The 13,508-nt window shown below is 33.3% G+C and overlaps 1 protein-coding gene across 3 annotated transcripts in view; it reads left to right on the forward strand.

Annotated features, from left to right (window-relative positions):
• The window catches only part of NFXL1 (nuclear transcription factor, X-box binding like 1), a 48,453-nt gene that overhangs the window by 19,954 nt on the left and 14,991 nt on the right, over positions 1–13,508 (forward strand). For all 3 annotated transcript variants that reach the window (XM_074348374.1, XM_010962593.3, XM_074348380.1), the window contains exons 13-18: positions 3,825–3,945; positions 4,178–4,337; positions 5,072–5,163; positions 10,654–10,675; positions 11,095–11,235; positions 12,928–13,094. In XM_074348374.1, coding sequence (XP_074204475.1) covers positions 3,825–3,945; positions 4,178–4,337; positions 5,072–5,163; positions 10,654–10,675; positions 11,095–11,235; positions 12,928–13,094 — 703 coding nt within the window. The remainder of the gene's footprint in view (positions 1–3,824; positions 3,946–4,177; positions 4,338–5,071; positions 5,164–10,653; positions 10,676–11,094; positions 11,236–12,927; positions 13,095–13,508) is intronic.

Consider the following 13,508-nt stretch of genomic DNA (forward strand, 5'->3'; position numbering starts at 1 on the left):
CTACACTTCAATAATATTACACCATATTGCCTCCCCATGAGTAAAAGTGGCAAATTCTATTAACCCCATAGACATTTCCCTGTGGATATTCTCTGATCTCTCAGTGTCTTTAGGTTGCAAAGTTTAGAACTAGTTTTTCAGTTTGCATCATCACGAAAAGGATTTTATTCCCTTTTATAGTTAATTTACATCATTGACCCATTAAATTTGAATTTTATGAACAGTCTGAAGTTAGTCATTAATTCATTCAATAAGTATTTTGGGGTGTCTCCCAAGTACCGGCATTGGGATTACATGAGAGAATAATTTTGATAAAGTACTTGCTTTTGGGGAACTTATTTTTTTATTCCACCTCAGTTAGAATAAAATAAATAACAAATTAGTATAGAATATCAGGGACAAGTATAGAAAGAAAATTAGAGTAAAGTTAAAATTGTGATAGTCTGGGTGGTATGTACTGTTCTAAACAGTGTGGTCAGAGGAGAACACTGAAATGATGACATGTGAAGGGAATCTTGAGAGAAGTAGGGGATCAAGCCCTGTGGAAATGGGGTTGGGGTAGTGTGATTGCAGAGGCCTTGAGGCGGGAACACCTGAAGGAGGACTGAAGTAGTTGCTCCAGGGGACACATAGTGGGAGATGAGTTCAAAGAGATGGTGGGATGACGGATTGCTGGGGAAAGGAGAATATGTGTAGGGCCTGGTAGACCACTGTTATAATATGAGCTTCACTTTAAGTAGAAAAGCAGACTAGTTATATGACCATGAAAGAAACTGGATCAGAAGTTTAGAATTTTCTTAGCAGGAAAACACCAGGCATAGTTGATTTTTACACATGAGTTTAAAAAAAAATTTTTATTGAAGTGTAGTTGATTTACAATATTAGTTTCAGTTGTACAGCAAAGTTATTCAGTTATATATGTACATACATATATATTTTTTTCTTTTCAGATTTTTTTCCATTATTACACATGATTTTTAACAAATGAACATTTAAGGTATATATATATATAAAAGTTCAGTCTCTTTATAAAATATTTGATAGTATATGTAAAAAACGAATGTGCCCTAGCTTATCATCTTACAAGGAAAGGAAGAGAAAATTATAGTCCAGTCTAACTCATGAACATGTTTGTAAAATATTCAAGTTTTAGCCACTCAAATCCAGCTATCTGGTACTATAGTATTACCTATCCAAAACCTTAATCTATCATAACCAAGTTGGGTTTATTGCTATCAGATTAACAGATTAAAGGAGAAATAAGATCATTTTAGTAAGTGTCTCAAAAACAGTTGATAAAATTCAACATCCATATATGATGAAAACCTAACTAGAAATACAAGAGAGCAATCCTTAACCTGATGCAGATTATCTGCAGAAAGGCTAGAGCAAGTATCATACTTGGTGGAGAAATGTTGAAAGCATATCCCCCCTTGTGTAATTTTGAGCCAAATCCTGTAAATACTTCATTATGCATCTCTAAAAGATGGATTCTTAACCTGAAAATAGTTCATCTATTTCTTAATATCAGCAAATATCTGGTGTCACCTTGTTGTCTCATGAATACCTTCATCTTTTACTTCAGTTTGTATGACTCAAAAACCTAGTGAGATTGACGTTGTAATTGGTTGATGTCTCTAAAGTCTATTAACCTAATATTTACCTCTTTTTCTATAATTTTCCGTCTTTTTTCTTTTCCTTTGTCACTTGTTTAAGAAACTAGGTTGCTTTATTTAATTTCACAGAGTCTGGATTTTGCAGATTGCACCTCTGTGATATTAGTTGACATTTTTCTCCGTATTTCTTATAAATTGTTAGTAGGACTAGAGGTTTGATCAGCTCCTGTTTCAATTATTTATTTATTTTTTGGCAGAATGTTTATTTTTTAAAAAAGCAGCTTATTAGCCTCTGACAAAACTTAACTTAGGGAAAATGTGTGAAGATATCGTTGTGCAACTCTCACCGTTTGTTTAATACTCAGTTACATGAGATATCTAAAATCATTATTTTATATCATTTTCCATCATACTAGGCACCTTCATAATTTAAACTGTTAACTCATCAGGAGAAGATACTACGTGTTTGCACTGTGAATATATGAAGTTTGATTTATAGTTCTTTTAAGGCCATCTATGTTTATGATTCTAAAATTACTGGACCGATGACCCACTGGTCACTGTAGTTACGTTCTGTATGCTTCCTTTTCATTTAAAAAGTATGTATTATCAGTGAAATTATTTTAATTTATCCATCATGTTGTACAGGTATCTGTCATGGTTTCAGTAGGAAGACTGTTCAGAGAAATTATCCCTTTTTGTTCTCAAGATTTAATTTAAAAAAAGGAAAAGTGATGCTGTAGTTTAGGGTGGCAGAAAGGTTATGTTTGATAAATTTCTCTTTGAATTGCTGAAGAGGTATGAAAATTATCATTGTTAAGCGTGGAAATTGATATAATGTGCTGAGTAAGAACAGACATAAATGTCGCTATTAGCTTTCAAAAAATGTGACATCCAGTCATTCTTTTGGAAAGATCAAAATAAAATTTGATCACGTGAGTCAGGGTAACTTGGCTCACACTACCATCAAGATAATACTTTACTGGATTATACTTATCAAAACACTGAAGTATAAATTTGGTAATTTATACAATATGTGTGTGTGTTTTCTCTATGGTGCTTTTTACTCTGTTTCTTTTTCTGTGATCATTATTTGAATCAAAATTCTTAACTTTTGTTTGTTTTAGGGAACTATTTTGAGCTTCTCGAGGCTTTAATGGGATGATTTTTCATCATTAATCTATTTCTTATCAGGTTAACTGCTACTCAGTGTTTTGCCTGCTTGGTCCTGATACCTAGGCAGCATTCTCTTGCGATACCTACTCCTTAGCTAAAGACTCTTTATTCCCTTCTTCTTATTTCATTTATAATGGGGTGCCTTACTGGGAAAACAAGAGGGGGAAGAAAGCCTTTTAAGATGATGTTAAAGCTTTGGAGAGAACTTTATAGCCTGTTTAGAAACATTTCTTTCAATTTGTTTTTGTGTATTTCTGCCAACCCACAACAAAAGAAAATCAAAAGCTGAAACCCTAAAAACTTTTTCTTTTGAAATGTTTAAAAGAGAAATATTTGGAATTGTAGCCTAAAATATGATTTTAGGATTTAGACTTTCACAAAGCACGAGTAATGCAAAAATTGTTTGTACTGTTGTTAACCTGATGAGAATTCACTCTTACTGGAGAATTTATCTGAAAATAATGTACTTGAATAGATGTATGTATGAAACTAAGCCAAAAAGATTATTGTTAACGTTAAATTTTCCGAAGAGTTAGCTCCATTTTGCTTGTGTAGTTTTGAATGAATAATGTGTTAAATTTGTTATTTAGAACAGAACTTTTAGCAAATTTTAAAGAAAATTCTAAAACTTTTTATTGAAGGACCAGCGTAGGTGTAGAAAAGTATACAGATCATAAGTGTACAGCTTGATGACTTTTTATAAACTGATCATAGCCATGTAACCAGAACTCAGATCATCAAACAGAACGTTAGCAGCATTTCCTAAACTTTTTGTGTCCTTTGTAATCATCATCCTGATTTTGAACAGCATAGATTTGTTTTTCTTGTTTGTTTTATGTGAATAGAATCATATGCTGTATACTCTTTGTGTTTGATTTCTTTTGCTCAGTGTTATGTGTGTGAGATTCATTCATATAGTTTCTTTATTCTCATAGTAGAGTATCCGAACGTACTAAACTTACTGATTCTCTTACTGATGGGAATTTGAGTAGTTAAGGAAATTTCTCTTTAAGTTTCAGACCTTTTTTTCAGGTAGTTGTTATCCTTGCCCAGAAACCGTAGATGTGAAGTGCAATTGTGGTCATACAAAGGTGACAGTACCCTGTGGCCGAGAACGTACCACAAGACCCCCCAAGTGCAAAGAGCAGTGCAGGTTAGTACGAAACTCCGTGCAGACTTACATCTGGTGTCCTACAGATTTAAATTCATACTGATTTTTTAATACTGTTAATATTTTCAATTTTGCTTTAATGTTCTAAAATATTAATATTCACAATATGCTCATTCGGTATGGAATCAGAAGATATATAATTAGATAATTGCATTTTTAGATATAATTGTTCCATGACCGAAAGTAATTTAAAAAACTGTACTTTATGATTTAGTCGACCACCAACTTGCCATCATACAAGTCAAGAAAAACATCGCTGTCACTTTGGCTCTTGTCCTCCATGTCATCAACCTTGCCAAAAGGTTTTGGAGAAATGCGGTCACTTGTGTCCTGCTCCATGTCATGATCAAGCATTAATAAAGCAAACTGGCAGGGTAAGGGAGCAATATTATTGAGAGGTAGTGCATTACTGTGGGTCATATTTTTGTAATTTTACTTAGTCGTTCAACAAGCAATGATTAAGTACCTATTGGGTATTAAACACTGGTAGGAGCTGGGGTACAAGGTAAATAAGACTTGGTCTTTTGTCTTAAGAAGCTCTTAATATAGAAAAGGAGAGAAACCAGTAAAGAAATGTTTGCAAGTACAGTGTGATAGTCATGTTATAATCATTGTACAGATGAATTTGTCAGTCTTCCTTCATATGTGGTGGTTTAGGGTTATAGACATCTCCTGGTTTCCTCAAAGATTCATTCACATATTCAGTGAATATTTATTGAGTCCTTACTATGTGTTAAGCATTGTTATAGGTGCTGGGGAGACAACAGTGAACAAAATAATGGAGATTACATTCTATTGATGGAATTTGGATTTTACAATTCTGTTTCTTACTCTTTTGGCTTATGAGAAGTGAAAGAGGGTATATTGTCTTTGTTCTGTCATTTAAAAACTAGAGTCTGCCTCAATTTTTAATATAAGAATGTTGAAGGGGAACAATGTGATAGAATAAGGATGGAATAAAATATTTCAGTAAGCACGATTTGTTGATTACTTGAAAAAATTTTAACCTGCTTAAGCAGAGGATTCCTAGAACAATTTTCATAGATTCTTATAATGGCCGTACAATTTAATCCCTCTGACTTAAAATTGTCATGTATTTTACTTGTAGCACCAACCTACGGGCCCTTGGGAACAGCATTCTGAACCAGTATTTATTCAGACTGCATTGCCTTGTCCTCCATGTCAAGTTCCTATTCCTATGTAAGTAGTAGAATTTTAGCTTTTTAAAAAAATCTTTTGACATAGTTCAAAGTGTAGTAAAGAGACTGAATTAGTAACTGAAAAATTACTACAAAGAAATGCTCAGGACTGGTGATGTCACTATTGAATTCTACCAGACATTTAAAAAAATTAACACCAGTGCTTCACTAAGGAGGGACACCTCATAACTCATTCAGTGATGCTAGTATGTCCCTGATACTAAACCAGAGAAAAATATCACAAGAAAACTATAGACCAATATCCCTTTTGAATATAGATGTAAAAATTCTCAACCAAACACTGGCAAACTGAATCCAGCAACAGAAGAATTATACGCCATAACCAAGTGGGCTATATCCCAGAAATACAAGGTTGAATCAACATCAATCATTCATTCATCAGTCAATCATTGATTCAAATCAATCAGTGTAATACTTTATCAGTAGAATAAGGGAAAGTTGATAGATGCAGAAAAACATTTGACACAATCTGACATACTTGATAAAAACACTCAACAAATTTGAATTAAAAGAGAACTTCCTCAGCCTGATAAAGGGCATCTGTGAAAAACATACAGGTAACAAACTTAATGGTGGGAGATTTAAAGCTTTCCCCCTTAAGATCAGGAAGCAAGACTAGGGTATCTGCTCTTGCCACTTTTGTTCAACATTGTTTTGGAAGTGCAAGCCTAAAAAGTTAGACTAGAAAATGGAGTAAAAATTATTCACACTGGGAATAAAGAAGTAGAACTATTTGTATTTTCAGATGACATGATCTTGTATATAGAAAATCCTAGGGAATCTTCACAAAAGTTATTAGAGATATTAAATGAGTTCAGTAAGATTATAGGAAATATGATGAATATGTAAAAGTCAATTTTATTTCTGTATACTAACAGTGAACAATCTGAAAATTAAGGAAACAGTCCCACTTCCAATAGCATTAAAAACAACAAACATTTTGTTTAACAAATTTAATGAAAGAAATCTATTTTTGTACACTGAGAACTACAAAACATTACTGAGAGAAAGAAGACCAAAGACTGTGTGGTACTGGCATACAGATAAACACATGGATCAAGGGAATAAAACTGACAGTCCAGAAATAAATCTATACATTTATGGTCAATTGATTTTTTGGACAGGAGTGTCAGAACAATTTAGTGGGGGAAACAATGTTTTTTTTCCAACAAATGGTACTGGGACAACTGGATATTCACATGGTAAAAAATGAAATCAGACCCCTGCCTCACAACCTATATATAAATGGTAACTCAAAGTGGGTCAGGGGCCAAAAAGTAAGAACTTAAACTATTTAACTTCTAGAAGAAAGCATAGGTGTAAATCTTTGTGTCCTTGGATTAGGCATTGGTTTATTGGATATGACACCTAAAGCATAAGCGACAAGGTAAAAAATAGATTAATTGGGCTATGTGAAAGTTAAGTCAGAGAGCATTATCAGGAAATTGTGCTTTAAGGACACGATCAAAAAACTGAAGATAACCCACAGAATGGTAGAAAATGTTTGTAAATTGTGTATCTTATAGGAGTATATTATCTAGAACATGTAAAGAATTCTAAGACTGAGAAACAAAAAGACAAATATCCAATTTAAAAATGGCAAAGCCTTTGAATAGATGTCTCCAGAAGAAATCTACAAATGGCCAGTAAACACACATGAGAAGATGCTCAATATCATGGATTAGGAAATGTAACTCCAAACCACTGAGAGATACCATTTTACACCCACTAGGGAGGCTAAAATAAAAAAAGACATATAAGTGTTGGTGAAGGTATAGAGAAGTTGGAGCCATTGTACATTGCTATTGGAAATGTAACATGATATAGCTACTTTGGAAAACACTTGGTAGTTTCTCAGGAGACTATAAATGTGGAGTTGCCACATGACCCAGCAACTTTACTCTTAGATCTAAACCCAAGAGAGTTGAAAATATATGTTCATAAAAACTTGTATGTGAATTGCCATAGCAGCATTATTATTAATAGCCAAAAAAGTGGGAACAACTCAATTGTCTATCACCTGGTGAATGAATAAACAAAATGTGATATATCCATACAATGGAATATTATTCAGCTATAAAAATGCATGAATTACTGATACATGCTATAACATGGATGAACCTTGAAAACAGCATGCTAAGTGAAAAAAAAGCCAGACACAAAAGGCCCCATAATTGATTCTACTTACATGAAATGTCCAGAGTAGGCAAATCCATAGAGACAGAAAGTAGATTAGTAGTTGCTGGGGGCTGCGGACAGGAGACCATGAGGAAGTGACTTCTAATAGTTTTAGAATTTCTCTCTGAAATTATGAAAATATTTTAGAATTAAATAGTGGTGATGGTTACACAACCTTACGAGTATACTAAACACCACTGAATTGTACTCTTCAAAAGTATATATTTTATGATACCAAATTTTATCTCAATTTAAAAAAGGAGAAAAACATGAATAAAGATCCTTCTAACTCTGATGTGATTTTTCAGTGGCATGTATATATACCAAAATTATTATTGTATATATTTTTATTGTCATGTGAACTATCCAGGTAATATAATTTCTTTCTTAGAGTAGAATGTTCTTGTTTTCTTATCCCTTGCCCTCTGGTTTTTGAAAATAACATTACTTTTAATGATAATTTGGCCTTGTGGTAAAAGAGTTCTGAACATGTACATATAACACATGTAATACGTGTGTTATTTCATTTAGGGTGCCTTTGGCTTCAAGTACCAAGAACCATAAATAGAAAGCGACATGGTAATGTTTATGCCTTGCACAATTAGACTGGAGGTAGAGCCGCTTCATGGTTGGTTAATCCGGTCAATTCAGTGATGCATCATCAAGGGGCAGATTCTGTCTTTCTGCTTTATTCTTCGTGTGTCATCTTTGCTTTCAGGCTATTTGGCCTTCTAATAAGCTTCCCATCCACCTAGTGAAGTTTCCAAAGGGGTCAATGGAAACTGCCTTCAACCATCATTTTTTTTATTTAAAGAGTGAGGAAACCTTTCCCAGAAGCCCCATAGTAAAACTCCTTTCACATTTCATTGGCCCAGAACAGGATCACAATACAGTTTCTAAGCCAGTTTCTTGAAAGGGAAATGAAGTATTTATTTATTTTTTAAAATAGACTTTATCTTTTTTAGATGATTTTTTAGGTTTCCAGGCAAATTGCACAGAAAGTACAAAAAGTTCCCATATGTCCTGCCACACACTTACAGTTTCCTCTATTATTAATAGCTTATATTATTGTGGAATTGTAGTCTTTAAAAGTATAACTTTAATGGTATATGAATTTTATCTCAGTCTAAAAAAGAAAAACAAAAGTATAGTGATCCTTCTAACTCTGATATAATGATTTTTCAGTGGCATGTAAAACAAACTTATTATGAAGTATATGTTGAAAAATATTACTTGTCACATGAACTATCCAGGTAATATAATTTCTTTCTTAGAGTAGATTTTTTTTTTTTTACAGTTGAGGAACTGATACATTATTATTACCTAAAGTCTATAGTTTATATTAGGGTTTACTTTTTGGGTTATATGGTCCATGAGTTTTGATAATTGTATAATCTCAAGTATCCACCATTACAGTACCATACAGAATAGTTTCACTGCCCTAAAAACATGCTACCTTTATTTATCCCTCACCTCCTTCCCCCTGAAGTCCCTGGAAACCATTGATCTTTTTACTGTCTTTTCCAAAATGTCCTGTAGTTGTAATCCTACAGTATGTAACCTTTTTAGCATATTGTACTTAATAATACACATTTAAGTTTCCTCCATGTCTTTTTATGGCTTGGTAACTCATGTCTTTTTATTGCTGAATAATATTCCGGTTTATGTATTTATCACTGTTTGTTTATCCATTCACCTATTGAAAGACATTTTGGTTGTTTCCAAGTTTTGGCAGTTACGAAGAAAACAATTATGTGCAGGTTTTTATGTGGACATATGTTTTCAACTCATTTGGTAGGTATTTAGGAGTGCTATTGCTGGATCATATGGTAAGTCTACATTTACTTTTATAAGACACTGCCAAGCTGTCTAACAAAGTGGCTTGTACCATTTTGCATTCTTACCAACAATGAATGAGAATTCCTGTTGCCTACATCTTTGCCAGTATAAGCTGTTGTCAGGATTTTGGGTTTTAGCCATTCCAGTAGGTGTATAGTCATATCTCATTGTTTTAATTGACAGTTCTCTAATGGCATATGATGCTGAACATTTTTTCACATGCTTATTTGCCATTTGTATGTCTTCTCTGGTGAAGTGTCTGTTCTCCGTTCAAATCTTACCCATTAAAAAAATTGGATTGTTTGATTTCTTATTGCTGAGTTTTAAGATTCTTTTGTATTTTGGATATAAGTCCTTTACTGGATATGTGTTTTCCAGATATTTACCCCTAGTCTGTGATTTGTCTTTTCATTTAAGTGTTTTCATTTAACCCTTTTTTATTTAAGTGTTTATGGCAGAGCATATGCTTTTGATTTAATGAAGTCCAGCTAAACCATTTTTCTTTCATGGATCATGCTTTTGGTGTTGGGTTTAAAAAGTCATTACCAAACCCAAGGTCACCTAGATTTTCTCCTTTGTTTTATACTTGTGCATTTCACATTTAGGGCTGTGATCCATTTTGAGTTTACTGCTGTGAAAGGTGTAAGGTTTGTTGTATCTTTTTCTCCATATGGATCTCCCTTTGTTCCAGCACCAGTCACTTGTTGAAAAGACTATCCTTTCTGTATTTGATTGCCTTTCTCCTTTGTCAAAGATCAGTTGGCTACATTTATGTGGGTCCATTTCTAGGCTCTATTCTATTCAGTTGATTTGTGTATTCTTTCCGCAGTACCATACTGTCTTGATCACTGTAGCCTCATAGTAAGTCTTGAATTTGGGTAGTAGTGTCTGTCCTCTCTCTTTGTTGTTCTTCAGTACTGTGTTGGCCATCCTGGGTTTTTACTCTTTCCATATAGACCTTAGAATCAATTTGTTGATAATCCACAAAATAACTAGCTGGGATTTTGATTGGAATTGTGTTGAATCTAGATCAAGTTGGAAAGAAGTGCCATTTTAATAATATTGTACCTTTCTATAGATGAACATGAAATATCTCTCCATGTATTTAGATCTTTTATTTCTTTTATCAGTGTTTTGTAGTTTTCTTCATATAGATCATGTGTTTATTTTGTTAGATTTATACCTAAGTATTTAATTTTTTTGTGTGCTAATTATGAATAGTGGTGTGTTTTTGATGTCTAATCCCAGTTGTTCATTGCTGGTATACAGGTTCATTGGCTTTTGTGTATTAACTTTGTATCCTGCAACCTTTCTGTAATCACTTATTATTTCCATATGTGTTGATTTTTTTGTTCTTAAGTAAAAAAACTAGTAGAGTTAGCATCTTTGCTATAAAAATATTCTTTCTGAAGAATGTATAATGTTTTCATTTCATTTTATTTTTTTCCTGCAGGGAATGTCTTGGGAAGCACGAGGTGAGTTACAAGCACAAACTTTAAGTAAAGCTTGTAATCTATACCTTTTCTATATGATGGATGCTAGAAATAACAAAGTCAAAGTATTGTCTTTTTAGTGCTACAACGAGTATAAGAGTTTGTCTATTAATTTTTACAATATACAGTGCTTTTATTTGGGAATTAGCCTTTCTATATGCATTCACTACAAAATAATTATATTGAATTTCCCTTTTAGGATTAGACTTTTTTTGCTTCTTGGCATTCCTTCTTTGGGTTTTTTGGATAGGTTACTTTGATTTTTGATAATAACAGTTATTAATGAAAATGTATTAGACGAAACTTGTTTTCAAGTAATAACAGAGGCATTTTGGAAACATGCTTCCGATAGGTTTTGTGTGTGTGTATTGCTAATTTTCCCTTTTTTCTTAAATTTTAAGGTGAGCCCACTACCATGCCATGCTGTAGGACCCTACTCTTGTAAGAGAATGTGTGGACGAACCTTAGATTGTCAGAATCATACATGTAAGAAAGAATGCCACAAGGTAACTGAAATTGATTCCTGCACTACCAAAAACAAGGTAATGTCCTTAGGTTGAATATATACATGCTTACAGTATATTTGAAACATTTTTTTCAATAATTATGCCATAAATATTTTTCCATTTTGCTTTAACTTCTCTTTTTCTTGCATTCATCCTTTCTCCTTCATTCCCTTTTCTAAGACAACCAACTTTAACAGCTTGGTGTATATCTCTCTATGTCTTTGTGCTAGCTCGTAATGATATGCCTTTTAATGTGATATTCCTTACATGCTGTATCTGTGTTATCACATAGGATTTGATTTCATGATAAAAGTACAGAAATTGTGTATCTTTTTTAGATGCTAAGTGGTAATATCACCTCCACTTTTGTCCACTTACATCTCTGAGAGTTTAGTCTGGAGCATTTGCTCTCAGCTATTTTTTAAATCTAGTATGTATGTTAGATGATGTTCACAATTTTAATAAATTCTCAACCTTTTGCTGGAAGTAAATAACAGTTTCTGTTCTTGCTATTTCTTGAATATTCCAATTTGTTCTTAACCTCAGAGCCTTTGCACCTACTGTCCTTTTCTCTGGGACTCTGCATTCTTGTGACTCTCTCACTTATTTCACTCAATTTCTGTTCAAATATGAACTTGATCAGATAGGCTTCCTTCTTGTCGCTACTATCACTCGGTCTTACTCTGCTTTATCTTTTCTCTGAGGATTTATGAAGACATTCTATTACGTTCTTTACCTTCCCACTTAAATGTAAATTTCTTAGGCCAGGGATCCTCCCCAGTCTTGCATATTCCCACAATACCTGGCACATAATGCTGAATAAGTACTTATGGAATACATTAATATACTTTTTAAAATAAAAAATAGAAGTTATTTATAGAGGAATGTTTCATAATTGAAACACCTTTTCTTTTTAATCTTACATGTCAAAAATACCTTAGAATTTTATTGACATAATAACTCTTGTAATCATGGCTGTACTTGGGAATGATAATAAAAAATGTTTACCCTTGAGTTAGTATCCTTTCTGTAGCTCTCTGATTTTAATCTCATGTGACATGTGAAAATAAGCAATATCCTGCAGTAAAAATCTTCTTTAGTAGAGAGATACCACTTAACTATTAAATTCCTAGAGCAGAGAGGTGCTTTGTTGAGTTACATTAAGGTTCATTTATTTGTAAATGTAATTAATTTTGTAATGTAATCATAGACCTGCATTCAAAAATAAACTGCTAGTCATTCTCTTTCCCTTTTATATGTGTTTCTCTTTGGCAAAATGAGACTGACAGTCCTAGAATGTCGAACGCTTTGGTAATTTTTATTTATGTGTTAATAGTGTATTGATTTCTTTAGTTTGGTGATGATCATGCTTCTTGGGTAGAAACTGATAACATTTTACTCTGTATGTTTTTTTCTGCCACTGACTAGGAAGTGAAAAACATGGCACCATTTTATTAACTGTATTTTTTTGTTGTTGTTGTTGGGCGAGGTAGGTAGATTTTATTTTTAGAGGAGGTACTGGGGCTTGAACCCATGACCTTCTGCATGTTAGGCATGTACTCTGCCATTTGAGCTCTACCCTCCGCTCTTTAACAGTATTTCTAAGAGCTGCAGATGTACTTTCTTTTAATAAGGTATATAAATTTTATAACTTTAACTATAAAACTATAAACTATAGAAATGTTAGACTTCTGTGTTTAGATGATGTATTTCCTTGGTACTTACCAGGCTGGCCCAGAATGCCTTCAGTGTGAGGAAGGGTGCTCTAAGTCACGGCCGCCAGGTTGTCCTCATCCGTGTGTTTTGCCGTGTCACCCTGGAGAATGTCCTCCTTGTGTTCAGATGCTTAGAATAAAATGTCACTGCAAGATCACAAGTCTTTATGTGGAGTGCAGGTAAGTGGACTGAGGAAATATTCTTGTTTTAGTAAAATTATTTTACCTGGTATCTTTTTATAATTCAGAACCCTGTGTGGAAGACTTTAAGGAATGTTTTTCAGTGTGGTCCTCAGACTCTAGAGACCTAGATCTTTCGATAGAGATCTGGAAGGAAGAAATGGAGAGTATTTCACCTTCTAGAAACTTTACCCTGATTTCAACCGGGGCAATTCTGTGTTTTTCCATTTGGGGATTCTGTATAAGATTTTGTTAGGAAAAAAGTTGAAAAAATAGGTGAAGCACTCCTATAGCAGGTTGTTCAAATAACAGTGTCAACTAGAATTTTGTTGGATCAAGTTGACTTGCACATAGTTACTTCTGCACAGTTTTTAAATTATGGATTTTAAAGATAGGTTTTTGTTTATTACAAGT

The sequence above is a fragment of the Camelus bactrianus genome, chromosome 2 (assembly GCF_048773025.1).
Source record: "Camelus bactrianus isolate YW-2024 breed Bactrian camel chromosome 2, ASM4877302v1, whole genome shotgun sequence".
NCBI lineage: Eukaryota > Metazoa > Chordata > Mammalia > Artiodactyla > Camelidae > Camelus > Camelus bactrianus.